Consider the following 18,539-nt stretch of genomic DNA (forward strand, 5'->3'; position numbering starts at 1 on the left):
CAGCCTATATCATGATTAACTCATAAATGTCTGTGCTTAGAAGAATATGATAAAGTACTTGAGGAACTTTCTTTGAAATTTCTTCATATACATTTTGGAAAGTTTTGCTGAAAATTATAGGTCAACATTTAAAAACTGCAGATTATTACATTCTCAAAATGATGACCTGTTTTTACATCGAAGGACAATCCATCATGCCAGAATTAATTTTGTAACCATCTAATTTTCATCAAATTTTGGATTTAAACACATTAAAGAAGTAGCTTTAAACTCTAATTTAGTGAAAGTAAAAATGATGAAAGCTCTGTCACACATCAGTTTTCTTCCTTCTGTCTCTCAGACGGTCGTTTGGACACGCTGAGACCTTGAATAATCTAAGTTGATGAGGCAGTTAGTTGCGAATGGTTTTTCCAGGAACGGTGGGGATGATTAATCAGCGCCGGCCTCTTCACACGCACATATTACAAGGTTAATCTCTCCATTGATTACAGCAGCACAATAAACCAATACTTCACTGCCGATTTTCTCTCTTCTCACGTACGAATGTGCATGTTTGTTTCTTTATGTGATGCCGTCGTAGATTCACGAGGATGATGAACGACCGCTGATACCATCTTTCTACCACACCCATTACCCCATATTGAAAAAATAAATCACGTTTAGCACATTAGATTCACATTTATTGACAAAAACATTTTTCAAAAGTTTTTGTTTCTACAGCAAAGACTATTTTCACAGAAAGTATTAAAAACAATGTGTAAAGGGCATAAATATACATTCTGGCGTCTGCTGACCGACGTCTACAATCTTCACCACAAAGGACATTGATGAAGACAAAAAGAGGTCCACAACCACACTTGGATCACGACAAACGTTCCTGTGACCGTCCTTCATTTAGTGTCTCTGGGTGATCGCATAGATAACACTGTTAGAGATATCTTCACCCAAATGACGCTTTTTCTGTCACACACAAACACTTTCACGTATGTACAAACAGAAAGCTGACGTTAGTGTCTTATGCCCCCCCGTTTTGGGGACTCCACATCATGTTGTGTGTTTACACAATACACGTCCATGTGCGCTGCTCCTCGGGGTGTTTGGCCTCACGCTGCTCGCCCTCTGGGATGCTGCTTCAGAGGTGACCTAGTTCTCCTGATTGTCAGCAGAAGGCAGTTTCATCAGCTCGCTTTGTGCCGAGGCACTGAACTGTGCCTGGGACCCTGGGACAGGCCAATTGGACTTGTGTAATGAAGCTCATCACACACATGCATGCACACACACACACACACACACAAACACACCGCTGCTGTCGTCAGGGCGGCCATTTATTACCTCCTCCTTTATCAAAGAAATGTGATTCTGATGCATGCACCACAACCGCCATTATGGTCCATTACTGGGAGGTGACAGAGATGGAGCAGAGGGTGTTGATAGATGCCGGCTGTCATTACTCCATCTATTGAGCGGAGAGTGGCGAGACACTTCCCACAAAATGGCCGCGGAGCACCAACATGGCTCCGGCTGTGAGGAGTAAATGATTCACATCTGACGATTGGCGCAAAAATGTTAAACACATTCTTTTGCTGCTTGCGTGTTTGGAATACCTCCAGTGGCCTCACAATCAAAACAGGCGGACTGCAGCGGCTCTCCGCAGCAGAGAGCGTGAGTGAATATTTACACATGACATCTATGTCGCTGTACTGTTCAGATCGTAAAGAGATCTGTCAGAAAAACAACTCGGCATCAAGACATATGTACAAGAACACTGCAGGGACCCACACTGAGTATGGGCGACTTCACAAACTGTTACACTGAACGCAGCAACTTATCCTACAGTCTCTCTAGCCTACACAACACTCATCAAATACAGAAGCACAATGGCAACAATACATTTATATAAATAACAATAATAATCCCAGCAAACCCCCATGAGTCACTCCAGCACTTTCAGCTCCATTCATGCGTTTAAAAATGAAGACCAGCTTCACTGTGTGTCCTTAACAACTCCCTTTAGAGGTGCAATAACTGTCCTTGAGGTTGTGACACCAAATCCCTTGGTATCAAAAAAAAAAAAGTCTCTTTGAGCTTCTGTAAAGGTCAGGGGTCCTTGGAAGTCCATGGATTTTTTTATAAGGCCCAGGAGATCGCAGGGTTTCACACATAACAAGAAATCGAGTTCGTCTGAGTCTCTTTCCCTCTTTGAATGGCACAGACGAAAGAATGGAGTCGATACAGAGAAAAATCCTCCGCCTTTGTTTGGTTTCTGATCAAAATGTCTGAGCTGGAAAACGGTCAGTGGAGAGACAAAAAGCAGATGAGAGGGTGAGGGAGAACTGGTTGATTAACGGATTGATCAGATTCCAACTGTTTGTTTACAAAGAGCTGAAATCCCGCTTCGCTTCCAGGTTGGCTTCGGATCCAATAGATCTCAGTTTTCAATATGTTTCCTCTCGTTTTTAATCATCAGGGGTTCAAAAAAAAGCAGGACATGATACCAGAGTTTTCTGTCCATATCCAAAGATAAATGAATATACAGCCACTGTGTTTACATGCACTTAAGTGACCGGGTTTCAGCTTTCTACAGCAGGCTGATTCATTTAATTTCGTTTTGACGAGAAACCTTGTTTCCATGACTGGAGTAGTGGGGCTTAGAAAGATCTGGTTTCCCCATTTAGCTCTTCTGAAGAATTCGAAATCTCCAGACCAGCTACTGAGTGGACTTCGTCATGGAATCTTATGTTTCCAAATTCAATAATTAACTTTTCATTTCCAAATAATGTTTTTTTCTCTCATATAAAACATGTTCAAAATATACTGTCCAGTGCAGGTTTACACAACAGTTTAGCCAAAAATATGGTCGTAAAGCTCCTGTATCATGTTTCAGCTTCATGCAAAACACTGACCACATTTACATGCACAAAATATTCTGATGTTTGCCCTTTTTCCGAAAAACACAATATTCCCACTTAGCTGTTAACATGGCTAATGAAAGAGAATATTGCACTAATATTCCTGTTTACACGCTGCCATGCATATTTGGATTAACATTTCAAACATGTCGTTTATCACAATACCATCATGGCAAAATATAGTTAAGTGGAATGACTGGAGCTACTTGTCTTTTTGCCTCTTAGCATCAAAATAGGTATTCCAGCAGTAGTGGGCTTGTTTGACGGTGGGAACACATGAAAGGAGAACATATTCCTTTAAGCACCTTGTTGAACAGGTCGGTGTTGCAATATTTATGCTTACCCGAAAACCTGTTATATCAAAGTCCTGTATACTTTAAAACTAGGTGTGTTTCTCCTTCTTTCCAGAAATTTGGGCTTTTCTTTTGGGGGTGCATTTCTGCATCTGCCTTAAAAACTGTTTGCAAGTTGGTTTATGTGCAACGCACAGAGCAGACAAGAGGCCATGTGTCGCAAACTGCAGTAAAAAGCCCAATTGAGACACATATTTTGTACAGGCTGTATACTTGTCTAAAACAGCTGTTCCCAACTGGTGGGTCGCAGTCCAAAAATGGGTCACTTGTCCGAATGGACTGCAAGTGACTCGCGAACATGTTAAGTTTGTAAAACACACTTTATTTTGAATTTCCAGCAAAGGGCTTTTTTTTTGAAGTGGCATTTCTTGCTGTTCAGCAGCTTTTTTATTGCCTTGTTCTTGGTGTTTTTTGGCCTTTTAACATGCTGTGTCTTTGCAGTGTTTTTATGTCACTGGCCTTAAAAAGAAAAAGATTTGTACTTTTTTAGTTGCAGTGCTATTTATTCACCAAGTTTTATGCAATTGCACTTGAAATATGTTTTATTTTATTGTGTCCTAAGCCCACATGTTGTATAAAGTTTGTGAAATCAAATTGAATATGTGTAATTTACCTTATGTGTAGACCCTGAAGTAATTACTAAGGAGAAATCTGGACCCCGTGGTTGGACCAGTTGGGACCCGCTGGATTCTCTTAAAACCTGAATAACAGTGATATATCTCACATGTAGAAAATGCTACTTTATGAAAACGGCTTAATTCAGATTATGTGAACAGAATATGCTGCTAACACGACTCGCATCAGTTTCAGAACACTGTCGTATCCGGAACAATAGTGGAATATTAGTGTGCCTGTAAACGTCGTCACTGATGAATGAAACCCCCGGTATGAAAACACATTGTCTGTCTGGCCTGAGGAGTGGGTGAGACCTGAACTCTCTGTAGCCAGAGGTGCTCTGCATCCCCATCTGCTCGCTCATGGTTGGAGATGATTGCTCAAAAGAAAAGATGGCGAACCAAACTGCCCAGCCGCTCTCCCTCTCTCGTCTCTCTTTTCTGTGCAGCAGGTTCTCTGTCGGAAGTAATGAGCCACGTCAGCTGCGTTCTGCTCGCAGCGTCGCAGCCCCACCGGTAACGCAGGAGAGGGATGATGGAGTGAAAAGAGGAGGAAAGACGGAGAGAAAGGTGGAGGGAAATAGAAAGAGGGCAAAGTGTGTTTATCTGATCATAGACAGATTTTTCGGCTCTGCTCCTGGCAGATTCTCCATCTATCTGTTTCTGCGTCCACCATCTGTCCATCTGTCTCCTTCTCCCTTGTTGATCCGAGGATGAAAAGGACAAGAAGAAGAGAGGGCTGCACGGATTTGATCTTTTTTTTTTAGGCTCTGCCTTTGTCCTTCTTCAGCAACCTGTTCCCCGATCTGTTCGTCCATCTTTCACAGCCCTCTGCTGGCATTGGGTTTCAGCTTGATGACCCACTCCCCTCCCGAGTTACTGTTGTACAGATCCAGAAGGTGCGTGTCGGGGTCCAGGCAGTGCTCACCTGCAGAGAACAAACACAAGCAATTATGAACAGCTCTCATTGTTTAAATTTTAAATATATAAACAAATGTAGGGGTTGATTTAACATCGATTGTTTGAGCCATTCAAAGTATGAAAATTGTAAAGAAAAATAAGGAAAAGTCAAGCCCAGAGTCTGACTTGACAAATATTTAACCAAATTGAGATTACAGTTGTATAAAACTGAGACAGGCAGCAAATAATCGTAACTGAGAAGCTATAACTTGTTGTTTTTTTTTGCTTGAAAATGACAATTATCAAAATACTCTTTAATAGTTTTTGTCACTTAACTATTAGAATTAATTGCCCAATTGTTTTCGGCTCCGATATTAATTCAGTGCTTGTGATTTTGTCAGTACTGTGATCATGAATCACTAGTACCAGGTACTAACATGTAGATTCAGAAGTTTCACGTTAGTAATCTGAACCGACTGAACACGTTTTCTGTTCTCCGGCGAGCGCACAGACGTGTGTAATAAGCATTTGTCTGCTCTGATAACTGCAGATGCACTGCTCGTGTCTCTTTGGCGCTCGCACAGCTCATTACATAAGACCTCGCTATCCTCATCAGCTCAATGAGCAGAAAGACATGCAAATGTCAGCACCGCTCTGACCACAGAGAATGCTTAACAGACACTTCAAACTTACCGATGTTTCCTCCCACTTCGTACAGGGCGCAGTCTGGATACGCCACCGAGCCGTTTCTGTTGAGACACGTAATACTTATGTAGCAAACTTTTTTTCATAAAGTTAAATAAATCACATAATGTGTTTTTCTGAAAGCAAATATTCATCAAGTGACACCATAACTACAACTTAATAAAAAAGCTTAAACTTAACAGCTGTGCACATTAAAATTTGAAGGTCCAGTGTATAGGATTTAGGGGGAAATAATGGCAGAAATGGATTTTGTCATAATAATTATGTTTTCGTTTGTGCTTTTGTCACCTAAAAATGAGCCACGCAGGGAGCATGTCCTCGTAACAGAGTTTCTACAGTAGCCCAGAATGGACAAGCCAAACAACAGCTCGAGAAAGGGCCATTCGTTTTGCATTTTTGCGTTTTCACATTTTTGCACCAACCAACATAGTTAGCAGCCCAACAGCAATGAGCCAAATAGAGTTGGAAAAACACTATTTCTTTAATGTGAAACTGCTTGTTTCAGTGATTTTACAAGGTTTAATCAGCGGGTCTGTTTGTTTTGGAGAAAAAGGGACCTCTGCAGATAATTCAGCTCCTGGTAAAAAACCTCCTGAACAATGAACACTGAAGAAATCCAAACCAGGAGTTCACGCGTGGCACATGTGAGAAGTTTCAGCTGATTATAATCTGCAGTCCTTAACACTTTATGCCACCAGATCCTACTCTGTGCTCCTTTAAGAGATATCAGCCTGCACAGTGGTCAGTTAGACTCGTACCTTCGCATTTTGCCCTTTCCATTGTCTGGGCTGCGGAGAGACTGGCGCTGAAACTGGGCGAGCAGGTCTGAGGCTCGGGAGTTGATGTTGAGCTGGAACTCCATGGTGCCGCTCACCAGATCTCCGACCTGGATCTTCACAGTACGGCACAGCTGCAGGGCAAAAAAAAAAAAAAAAAGGCACAAGGAATATTTATCACCCAATTACCATTTGATATTAAAACAATGATGTTTCCACACCAAACTCCTCATTACATTTGACAGCATGAGTGCATGCAGCCTCAACTGTGATAACACAGTGTAATTAGTTTGTGAGGAGCTTTGTTTGCATAGTAAGAGCAATGCTAACAAATGACTCAGCTGAAGGCCTTGTAAGTATTTAGCGTGCGTAAAAGGATTGTTAACCAGCTCATCACCTCTGAGGCGTTTTTATCAGGTTTGTCGCGGCTGTCTGTGTGGATCTTCCTCAGCAGGTTCTTGATGCGGCGATCGTAGAACTGGTAACGCCGGTTACTGTTCTCATTCAGCTTACGCACCTGGCTCATGAGGAAATTTGGTATCTGAGGATAAAATGAAACATGAGGCAACATTTGTGATTTCCATGCCAAGAAATGCACACAATTTTTACAATTCCACTTCTTTGCAGAGCTTTTAGCCCGAAGAAACAAATAAGGGAAATTTGTAGTGAAATTCTATTTCCAAAGTCAAGAGTGAAGTCAAATTTAATGACAGCTTTGACTGATATTGAACTTCCAACTTTCTGTGTGATAATAGGAATACAAAATGGCAAGTTTTTATAATGAATATTGTTTTTACCTCGTCCACCCTGCAAAACTGTATCAAAACATGCGTTTACAAACTCTCACACAACATATGCCGCAAATACAAGTCTCATTTATTCAGTCGTGTGCTGACTGCTTCCCAAACTGTGGCAGAAGAAACGGTCAGCATTTTCGGATTCTTCCTTAGCCATAAAGGCATGCAAGAAAAGCATTTTCTTCACAAATTCACCATAACACAGGATGAGTAACTGATAAACATATAGAGTTAGAAGTATTCTGACAGACAGAAAAATTGGTTATTAAGCACGTATATAAAACGTGAAGTGGCTGCTCTGAATAATCACTTTTATATCTCATGTTTCTGCAGTAAAATGTCGAGTGTGTGGGCGGTCGTACCGTCCAGAGCAGATCCTGGTAGCGGATGAGGAGCCTCATGACATCGGCTGCTTTCTCGGCATGTCCTTTCTCTGCCCCTTCAGTCAGTCTGCTGGGGACGGCCTTGTGGAGAAAGAGGTTTGGAGCCATGATGGTTGCTACGGCCCACAGGTTCATCCTGTTTCTCTTCTCTCTGGAAACCACCTTACTGAGGAACTCGAGGAGCGCCTGGAGGACACACAGATGAAGATAGGTACATGAAATCAAAAGCATTCAGACATTTTTTGGAATTGATTTTTATCACATTAGATGTAACTTTGCAGCTAAACAACTCAGTTTTATAGTCGACAGGCACTCGCTCACTTTCAGCTGAACAGTGTGTAAATGCTGAGAGGCCACTTACACCAAAGCACAAAAGTGAATTATCACAGTGACTGAATCATCCGTAACACCTCTGCTGAGAAGTATGTTAATGCACAGTAAGTTTCAGCTGCCTCCACTGGAGTCAAAGTAATTAGTTCAGGTGGGTTTTATGCTCCTGGATGCTATAAGCGGAGCTGACTGCACACTTGTGTCGGTGAAAGTGAGTCATGGTTAATGCAAGCCGTTGTATAACAGAGCTGAGGGTTTATAATGTGGATAAGAGCAGAACAACATAGTAATGCATTATGAAACTGAGTCTTGGTCTGTCAAGTGACATAAAAGTATAAACTGAGATGAATTTCTGACAACCTTGAATATATACTCTGCAGTATTTCCTGAAAAACAATGTACAACACACTAGAGGTGTGTGGCAGTGTGTTTATCTGCGGAGACTCTGCTCTCTTTCTGTATGTTCTTATTTTCTTCTTCTGCGCTGTGTCTGGGACGTTCCTGGGCACAGCATGCAGGTGAGGACGGGCCTTTATTAATTAACTCTTTGAAACCTGGAGCTTCATCACTTTTCTTGTGCTGCTTTCAGAAGCCTTTCATAAGTATTTGAATCTTTAAACCCTGAGCAAATTGGTGCAGTTTCTTTTAAAAACATGGGAAAAAGTCAATGAGCAACTTAATAATAAATGTTTCACAAATTGCAAGAAATTTGTAGATGAAGAAATTTTTTTTTTTAAAAAGCTAGGGAAAAATGTCTAGGGGAAAAAAGGTAGGAAAAAACTAAAATTATCATAATTACATTTTTAAAATTATGATGGAAAATTCTTATAATTTTTAGGCACTTTTACATGTTATTTTCTTTCTTTTTTTAACTTTATTGTTTTTATAACTCAGTTGCAGATGATTTCTTTTCACTAATTTCTTGATCACTTTGGGCACATTTCTTCTTTCATTGCTCATTGCCTTCTTACTATGATTTGAAAGAAACTGAGTCATTTTGCTCAGGTTTCTAAGGGTTAAAAGGTAGTGACCAAGCAGTACACACCCAAGAGGAACCATAAAAACCGTGGACACGGGGCAAAAAAAAAACAAAACGCAAATGCATCGGAGGCAAAACGCCAAGCAGACAAAGCTCATTCCAAAACGAGTGAATCTGGGGCTGGCCTCTACTTTTACTGGTGTTTCACTGTTTACAAACAGTAACCGAGAATTTTTCTATTGTATACCTTTAGGAAGAGTGTCATTTATGTATTCTGTAAAAACCCTGTAATGTTTTGACACTTGAAGATGAAAGAAAACTTTTAAAACTTGATTCTCATGAAACAATAAGTGTTTGCATGGTGGAGGAGGTATCCAGATCCTTTACTTACAAAAAAGTAGCAATACCACACTGTTAAAATACTAATGTAAGTTAAGTACAACTCTGTATTAAGTGTAGTTTAAGTCCAGTTTAAGTTCTCAGAAACTGTCATATAGACTCTCTCACTCGGACAGAGCCTTCGTTGGTGTCATTGGAAACACCTGTTGCTCCAACTATGACAACTCAAAACGTCAGCTGTGAGGCCTGTTAGACTGCATTATGTTAGGTGTACCTCATAAATTCACAACTGGATGTATTATATCATTGGGTTATTACTACTGTTGCACAAATGTGCAAAAGGGCTTTTTGCTATTGTAGTTTATGAAACTGAAGCTCTTTTTTGAATATTTTATATACTGCTGGATGTTTAAATCTACAGCAATGCATCACAGTTTCAATGCTTTTGTCTGTTTTGTGTGTAAACACTTAATTTTTAAAGTAACTACAGCTGGGAGATTAATGTAGCAGAGTAAAAAAGTACAATCTTTCCCTCTGAAATGAAGTGGAGTAGAGGCATAACTGGAGATACTCATATATATTGTATAGGGTGTAAGTATAATGCGTGTAAGTAAGTGTTCAGGTACACTCCACCTCTGGACGTGCAAATACAGTAAAAAGCTGCAGGGATCACTGCATCCTGATAGTGGCAACTGGTTTCATGTTTACACAATGTTTAACAAAGCAGGCAAAAAATCTGATAGCTTGATGTCATGCCACAAGATATTGCGCGCGTGTGTGTGTGTGTGTGTTTACCTTCAGTGTGTTCCTGTTGGGTTCAGGCAGCAGCAGGATGAGCAGGTTCAACATGTGGAGTTTCTGCCTTAGTTCTGTGATGTCTGAAGGAGGAGGGAGCAAAGGTAAGACAAGTTTAACACATACGCACACACACACAAACACACGCCCTCTTCATTTCCTCTTTGTTTGGCTGAGAGTAATGGGATATCTAAAGATTAATGGCATTGTGACAGTTGGTCATTAGGTTTGTTAGCTTATGTCTCTGTGGTCACACGTCATTCATCACTTTGCACCGATCCTCCTCACAAACTGCACGTCAGTGAGTCATCAATCAGGTCGCATTAATATCAATGCATTCTTTTATTAAGGCGAGACTGATGTGAAAATAGCAGATCTTTTACAGCTGCTTTGTCACAGTGCAGAGACACCTCTCAAGAGGCTATCAACTTGTTCATCTTAATGTTGGTTTTTTCTCAGCCGGAGCAGAAAGGAAGCATCGCGGTGAAGAGACTCGGGTAATTATGATGTGAACCCTGCTGAGCTGTCTGGAAAAATGGGCAGCAGATAGTTGAAGTCACGTAGAGGAAGAGAAGAGGGATTACTGTGTGTGCCTGATTTATGGAGTAAATATGCAACTCAGCAGATAAGAAAACACACAATAGAGTCAGTCACTTCAGAAACACACCCAGCTGCGTACTGATACACTGTGTGATATATCACAGGTCATTATGTAACTATAACAAAGGAGCAGTTTACTTTATGATGTGTGCAGAAACTGAAAGATGTTTAATCCAAACATCAGGCATTTGTCTTGTATCTCTGGAGAACAGCCTTTCCCAGATCTCCTAAATTCAATGGCTGTATAAATGTGACCTAACACTCATTTGCACTTTCTGTTTGACAGGATTCAAAATGTAACGCACTGACCTCTGACAGCGCTGAAGGTGTTGAGGTACTCGGCGGTGAGCAGTGGAGCAGGCAGCTCCCGGATGAACTTCTTGAGCAGCGCGGCGGCGTCGTTTGGACTCACGTCGTCCCAGCTGACCTGCCCCGAGTAGAAGTTGGTCTCCAAGTTCTGCTGCAGCTGCTGCAGGGTGAAAATAATGAGACGAACTGCATGAGCACAGGTGAACTGTCTGTGTCTTAACTAGGGCTGACACGATATCAGATTTTCACAACACAATGAGTGTGGCCAAGAGTTGACAATAATGATTTTATCTTAACATCTATAAATACTAATGCTATCAATTAAATTAATCTTTAACCTTGTAACCATTGTGCGTTTTTGCTCCGTTTTTCGGCAAGATTTACACCGAAAATCTGAGTGTTTGGAGAAAGCCTGTAACTATAACAGTACAAATCATACAAAAAAAGAAATTACACGTAATGTATAGTAAAAAGGCAACTTTTGGAGGAGGGAAACAAAGCGGAAACGGAAAGAAACTGAAATTATTTAGGAGGCGCAGGATTATTTACACAGTATGTGTATTATTAAAATGATGTAAATATCTCATGGTAATACCAGTATAAAGCGACATCTCTAGTCTCAACACCTACTTCCCAGAAATTAAAATATCAGGTAATTTATAATCAGTAAGTTAATTTTGTATTATATTTTATTCCATTACTATTAAAACAGAAATTTTCTTTTGTGTGAATTGTGTCTGATCTTGAAGGTCAGTCGTGACTAATGAATAATGGCTGCCTGTATTTCATACACAAAGTTTCCAGTGTTCATAAATGTTACATTTTCAGTGACAGTTATTTTGGATTATAAAGATATGGAGAGTTGTTTTGTCACTCACAGAGCTGACATGACTCTGGAGCAGCTATTTAAAACTCATTACAATCAAATTAACTCTTGATGACTGTGGATGCTACAAACGCAGGCAGCATGAGGTCACAGATAATTACGTGTTGGTGTTATCTGTCTCTATTTGTGCCTTAGACGTTTATAAGAGTACATAAGCACCATTATCTCGTGCTACTGGAGCCTCGTTACAGAAAAATATTCTAACTGCTTGTTGAAACCTAACTTAAGTTTAAAAGTAGGAAAAATCCTGTTTTATTCTACCTTAGACCTCCTATCTAAACTCAAGAAGTCCGAACTATATCGAACTAATTTGATTCTTCGTTTGGCACTCGTCCTGTCATGCCTGTGTCTTTGATTAGACTGTACTGGTAGGCTGCTGGAGATGGACAGTCCATAATACCACAGCTCTCACTTGTCATTAGCTTGCTAGCTGGGTATCATGGATTAAAAAAAAAGACTGCCATTCAGTTCAGAGGCACTGATCATGTCGGTGGATGGGAGGAAACCTCTCCTTTTTGGCGAAGTTTTCTTATCTATTTGAATCAATTACTTATTTATTCATCGATTTAATTATTTATTAAATTGTGAATAGTCTTAGTCATGCAGTTTGATTAGCTTTTCAATCATTAAGCTATATTTTGGTGTTCATGTAGATCCCCACCTTTATTGTCATTGCTGTACAGACACATTTTTGACAGTTATTTTGAATTAAGACAGGCTCTCTGCCATCCTTATTTAGGATTCCTAACTTCAGAAATCACTTCATAAAGATGGTTCTGTAATAGCTAAATTTCTATTGCTAAGATGAGTTAGAATTTTGTCCTCAATGCAGTTAGGAAATATGTTTCTGTAATACCAAAAATCCTTAATGTTATCCTAAGCTAAAATAAGACAGGACTTCAAACTGAGCCCCTGATTCTTATTTTACAGCCTGTTGCCATTAGAGGCAGCTATCGGTTTCTTGTTCCTTACAAAAATACTAAAATAGTTCAGGGAGGATTTTGATCTTTGGATTAAGAGCAGAGACTGCTGTTGTTTCCTGTGTCTATTTGTGAATCTAAAATCAAGTAAAAGGTACTCTCACATCTATAGTGCAGTGATAGTTGAACTATTGTCAAACATGTAACATATACAAACATTTCTTTGATATTGGTATTTTAATTTAGTAAAAAAATAGTTTGAGGAACAAAAAATACCTTTTTAACGGTGTTATATTTCTGTCCATCAAATAATTATTGTTGTCAAATCCATTATCAGGTATATAATTGATCTATCCTTCTGTCCTTGTTTTGCTGAATGGCGCCCTCTTCTGCTGCCTTAGTGTAATTGATTCAACATCTGCCGTGCACGAGCTGAATTAAATACAGCATCTGAAGGTGAATCTGGCAGCTGAAAAAACATTATTGATTTCATCTTATTGGACTTTTCTTAATGTCAACAATAGTTAAAGTCATTGTTTGATTTTCCTCACTGCTGTTTATTCACTTCTGACATTTAACTGTGTCAATATTCCCGCTGCTCTTAATGTCATTGAACTTTTTTTTTGTTCATTTGCTTTAAACATAAGATTACCAAAAAGGACAAGTTGTGAGGTAAAATATTTTGGTGCAGTGGCAGCTTTGTGTGACAGACATAATGTATGGATCCAAATACTGTACCTTGATTCTGGACTGAGATCCTGGAACCCGCAGGATCCCCTCTGAGTCGATTCCTTTCTTTTCTAAAAACGACAACAACTGCATAGAGAGAGAGAGAGAGAGGAAGGAGAGAGAGACATCAGCTGAGAGTCAGGCATCAGCAGATAAGAATCTCTTGCTCACCTCTGCTGGTTATTCTCAGTAACTGCTGCTACATGCAGGGTGTGGCCAAAGCATTTCACATTCAGAGGACACTGAGGTTGTTTCATGTGCTCACAGCAGAAGACGTGGTGTGTGTGTTCAACAAAGGCAAAAATGTGCTGAACATGCTGAGCAAAATATGGTCAAAAAGCTGCAAATATTAATCTTGTGTGAGACCAGGGGAGCAAAACAGACCTGGTGCATTAAAGGCCTATTTAAAAACTCTGATGACTTTAGACACTGTTAAGATCACTGGCTGAATTAACACCTTAACAACCCACATAATACGTTTTTCCACCATCTTTTCCTCAGTTAAAGGGTTTTTTTGGGGGGACTTTTTCCTTTATCCACTGTAAGGGTCCAAGGACAGGGGGATGCTGTAAAGCCCTCTGAGGCAAATTGTGATTTGTCATGATGGGCTATATATTTAAAACTGACTTGACAAAATTTAGGATGTACATGTGAGTCTTTTAAATGCAGGAAAAAAAAAAGTAGGTGAGAGACTTCTTTCCCATGGCCAAGTCAAGTGTGTCTTTCTGTTTTGTTTTGTTTTTTTTTACAGTTGTGTCATGTTTACGTCACAAATGTGGCAGTAAACAGTAGAAAGCAGGATGGAGGCCAGTGAAAATGTTACAGTGGTCACTTCTTTTTTAAAACTGTAAAATCTCAGAATTTAACGATGGTTGCGTGGGAAAAGCGGCTAAAATTAATTTGTTTCATGTTTCTATCATTTGCGTTCTGAGTCAATCAGAGATGGAGCCAATAAATACCCAAGACTACTGCAGAGTCATTTGTCCCGGGAGTGAATGCCAATTGTAACCTTTTCCACTAAAGACAAAAGTCAGATTTTTGGTGGTTTTGGGGGTTTTGTCTAATAGGAAGGCTTTTTAGTACAGAAATTATCTGGCACCACTAAGTTCATACAAGAAGTGCTAACAGTTATCTTCTTTATACAGTTCTTTCTTTCACTTTTTTTGGGTCACATATCAGAGATATCTGTCAAGTTCTTACCGCCTGCAGGTAGAGAGGAGTCGAGGTGTTGGGCTTGACTTTCTGATCGTTCTCCAGCAGTGTGGCCAGCGGCACCCCGTAGAGCGGGCTCTCTGTGAAAGACGTGAGTTGTCATTTAAATGTTCTTTGCCTTACATTACATAATTTACATGTTGCATAAGGGAGATATATTACTCTCTGTGTGTGTGTGTGTGTGTGTGTGTGTGTGTGTGTGTGTGTGTGTGTGCATGCATGTGTGTGTGCGCGTGCGTGCGTCCCTACATCCATATTGCCAAGTCATTGTTCAAGTATTCCTGTGTATGTGAGCATGCCGACATACTACAGTAATTGCAGTGTGTCAAACTGGTGAACCATAAAAGGCTGATTGATAAATTACCAAAGACTATTTCAACATAGTTTAGTCAGGAGAGAAATGAGTACTATGTAAAATATTTAGTGAAGAGGCAGGAAGGAAATTTAAAATTAAATTCCAGACTGCAGGCAAACTGGTGAAAGTGTCTGCAGACGTTAGAGAGCTGAGAGTTTGTGCAGAACTGGAGCTGCAGACAACCAGTCGGGTGTCAGTTTGAGTCATTGTTTTCCTTTAATTTATTTGGCTCACAATCAGACACAAAGTATGAGAACAGAAAAGAAAAATAAACACTGCACAGTTAAAATGTTACTGTCTAAAAAAATATTTACAAGCCTTCTACAGTATGCCAGTTTTCTTGTGTGTGTGTGTTTGTAAAGCGCTGTGTGTGCTGCCATACCCGGGATTTTCCTCTTGCCCATTTTGTGCCTTTTGACCTCCAGCTCTAAGAGGTCGCACAGCGCCGTCATGTCGATGAGAGCCAGCTGACGCACCTTCTTCATGTCAGAGTGGGAGAGATCCTGTATGCGAGTCACTCCAAGACGGCACTTGGGGCAGATCACCCGCTGAGAAGGTGAGAGGGACAGTGAGGAGATAGAAAGAGGAGGTGAGAAGATACAAAACATACAAAACAAAAATATAGAGGAAGACAAAATGGGATAAAGAACAGAGGGAGAAAAGAGAAGTTGCGTCACTTTATGTCCCTCGATTAATGCTTTTAAGTAAATGTGGAAACAGTATCTATGCATGCATAATTAACTCATTTAGAAACCTCTAATTCTTTGCTGCTGCTGAGGAAGCTTATTCAGTCTGAAATAGAAAAATAAATCTGCTGTGACACAACAACTCTCCTTTTGTTTAGGGCTAATTCCCTCATTCCTTTATTGTGCGTAACCCTGTTATCTAACTAACAGCAGGGCCGATTAGAATGGGCTTACAATAACATTTTGTGTGTGTATTAACAGGTTTACATGAAAATGACCCCAAATAATCCAGTCCAAACTTAAACTGAAATAAACTGTGATTTCTGTAAAATATTTGGTGAAAATGTCAAGTGGCCTGAAGTTCTCAATTACTGAGATTTATTTTTTTATCCATTACCAAAGATGTAATTCCATCCTGGTACACAAACTGCTAATTGACTATTTATCATGTGTGTACCTTCTGTTGCCATAAACTGTGTCATTATTTTCATGTCCTGTTTTATGTAATTACATGTACAGATGTACTTTCTCACCCAACAAAAGACATTTAAGAAACGCATGCCAGTATTTCCCCTTTATGCCCCATTTGCAAATTGCCTTCCCATTGAGTGATCTTAATGGGACGTTTACAAAGTTCTCCTTTCTAAATTACATGTTACAACTTCCCGCAGTTTTCCTGAAGGCAGCGGGACGTACAGTCACGAGAGGAGGAGAGGGGAAAGTGTTTTGGTGCTTACGGGCAGGGTGCCGTCCTCTTTCCTGCGCTGGCTGTTGTTCTGCGGGAGTTTGGCCTGTTTGAGGAAGATGACGGCCTGTTCGCAGTAAGCCACGTCGGTTATGAGGAATTCCTCTTTGGGAGCGCCTCGCTGATGCTCCGCCATCACAGCTGAGCAGGTAACAAACACATACACAAATCTATTAGTTCACTTGAGGAAGTAGAGAGGTCAAAAAAAAAAAAGAAAATTGAGTGCACGTAAGAGAACAAGAGGAAGAAAAAAGTGTACAAACATGAGGAAATGTACTGTCACGCTTTCTTTATCTTATATCTCACTCTTCCCCAGAAGAGAACATCTTACTTATCTTGTATCACAACAGAAACCTAATTCATAATCATTGAGAATTGGCTGGTGAGCGCTGTGAGGACGGAGACTTTCTCTAGCAGCTGCATGAAGACACGGGGAGTTACCGGGGGATTAATGTGAACCAATTAGGAGACAGATAACAAGGCGGTGGCCTGATCCTGACACACAATCCCTCATCACGACCTCACAAAGCCGCTGCTCACCTGACTTCTTCAGGTGCCTTTTTAAAGACGTTTAAGACGTTTAAAACCGTGGGGAGTTTGCAAGATGATACAACGGTCAAAGTGCACGAGTGGTTCGATTTACAAGCGAACATTCACTTCTTTGTCATTACGTTTAGTTACTGGCAAGTTTAAATTTTTATCTGCTGAAACAGTGTGTATCTGTTACCTGATAGTGGTGTTTTTGGAACTGACGCCATGCTGTTTTGGGCCGAATCTTCACTGTGCTGGGACTCAGGAGGCAGGAGGGTCTGGTGAAAGAGAGCATTTATTGGCACGTCACATACACGTATACACTTTTTGTAGTAAAATATGTCAGTCCTGTGATATTTTCTCCCCCACTGGGAATAGAGGGAGTGTTTGTATATTGTCCACTGAGCAGATGGAGACGGATACAAAGAGTGTTTCCTTTGACAGAGGACTGATTAGGATCAGAGGAACAGTGTCTCTGTTCTCTCTCTCAGGGCTGCTCAGACAGACAACATGGACAAAGCATGGCCTTTACATGTGATTTGCCTTTATTGTCACAGGTCAGCCCCCCACAGACAGCCTCTGCTCGCTGTAAACTCGAGTGGGGGCAGCGTTCCCGAGAATGGAAATGCAGGTGATTCATTTGTTCAAGAAAGGCTGAGTTTATATAGGTGTACGGACTCCATTAAAGCAGATGTGTACATCAGTGGTTTGCAGCAACCTCTAAAATTCTCCAAAGAACGATTTAAAGTGTTCATCACATACACAATACTATTTTTTAAAGAAAGAAATGTGTAAGGAAAGAAAAGATAGACTATATGAAACTTTCGGGGAGAATCTGTCTCTGTGTTAAAGGTGACTTATTGGTACGGCTCTTCATTCTTTTCTATTGATTATTATTTTCTTTGGTTTATATATATTTTGAGAAACGGGCAGGTATAATAACATTTTCAGTCACGTTAACACGTATTGGAGCTGTTGAAAATCTTATTCCGATTGTTGTGCATTAACATGACCAGACCAAATAAAAGTGACATGAAATGAAAATTTATATATACGGTACATATACAAGAAGTCATGTGCATGTCTGCATGACACTCTGCATTATGTACTGCATTTATATTTAGCGCCCCATCAATTACAGCATGAAGATGCTTTTTTACCTCCTGCAGGATGTCAGAGGTCACATTCCTTCAGGGATTCAGTGATTTAAGTGGCTCAAAAAGGGTATTTCAAAGTCCTGACCTGAGTGATGGGGGAGTTGAAGATGTCGCGAACGTCACGCGGCGCTGGTTTGTTCCTCTTGCGGAGGGAAAGCGTGTAGGAATCCAGTCGGCGCTGCACGGCTTCGGCCTGCGTCCGGGTCAGAGTGGACAGTAGCACCGCGTTGTCTACATCCTCACTGTCTTCGCTGATGAGGGTCGACAATCCAGCATCGGCCAACCACTGCTCCTCCTGTTCGCCCTCTGGGACAAATCATACAACAGACAGGCAGCATGTAAATACACAGAAACAACAGTAACAAAATGAGATATAATGCAATTTAAAACGCAGAAATTTACCATGAAAAATGATCATTTGGATGTGCAGTAATGTAGAATATATTGTCGAAATGACTGGACTGGGGTCGTGCAGTAAGTCCCTCCTCAGTCTATATCAGCTGCCAGCTAGTTTCAAACCAGCAATTTA

The 18,539-nt window shown here is 40.5% G+C and overlaps 1 protein-coding gene across 3 annotated transcripts in view; it reads right to left on the reverse strand.

Moving 5' to 3' along the window:
- Nucleotides 1–658: 658 nt before the first annotated feature.
- arhgap40 (Rho GTPase activating protein 40) overlaps nucleotides 659–18,539 on the reverse strand; it is a 31,917-nt gene continuing 14,036 nt past the window's right edge. For all 3 annotated transcript variants that reach the window (XM_042505609.2, XM_042505594.2, XM_042505586.2), the window contains 13 exons: nucleotides 18,096–18,316; nucleotides 17,050–17,131; nucleotides 16,315–16,463; nucleotides 15,274–15,439; nucleotides 14,525–14,616; nucleotides 13,334–13,411; nucleotides 10,790–10,949; nucleotides 9,881–9,963; nucleotides 7,417–7,623; nucleotides 6,655–6,798; nucleotides 6,240–6,391; nucleotides 5,470–5,525; nucleotides 659–4,804 (listed from right to left, as the gene is read on the reverse strand). In XM_042505609.2, the coding sequence (XP_042361543.1) occupies nucleotides 4,698–4,804; nucleotides 5,470–5,525; nucleotides 6,240–6,391; nucleotides 6,655–6,798; nucleotides 7,417–7,623; nucleotides 9,881–9,963; nucleotides 10,790–10,949; nucleotides 13,334–13,411; nucleotides 14,525–14,616; nucleotides 15,274–15,439; nucleotides 16,315–16,463; nucleotides 17,050–17,131; nucleotides 18,096–18,316 (1,697 nt within the window). In that variant the 3' untranslated portion in view covers nucleotides 659–4,697. The remainder of the gene's footprint in view (nucleotides 4,805–5,469; nucleotides 5,526–6,239; nucleotides 6,392–6,654; nucleotides 6,799–7,416; nucleotides 7,624–9,880; nucleotides 9,964–10,789; nucleotides 10,950–13,333; nucleotides 13,412–14,524; nucleotides 14,617–15,273; nucleotides 15,440–16,314; nucleotides 16,464–17,049; nucleotides 17,132–18,095; nucleotides 18,317–18,539) is intronic.

This window comes from Plectropomus leopardus, chromosome 2 (assembly GCF_026936395.1).
Source record: "Plectropomus leopardus strain MGB_pleo_1.0 chromosome 2, ASM2693639v1, whole genome shotgun sequence".
Lineage (NCBI taxonomy): Eukaryota > Metazoa > Chordata > Actinopteri > Perciformes > Serranidae > Plectropomus > Plectropomus leopardus.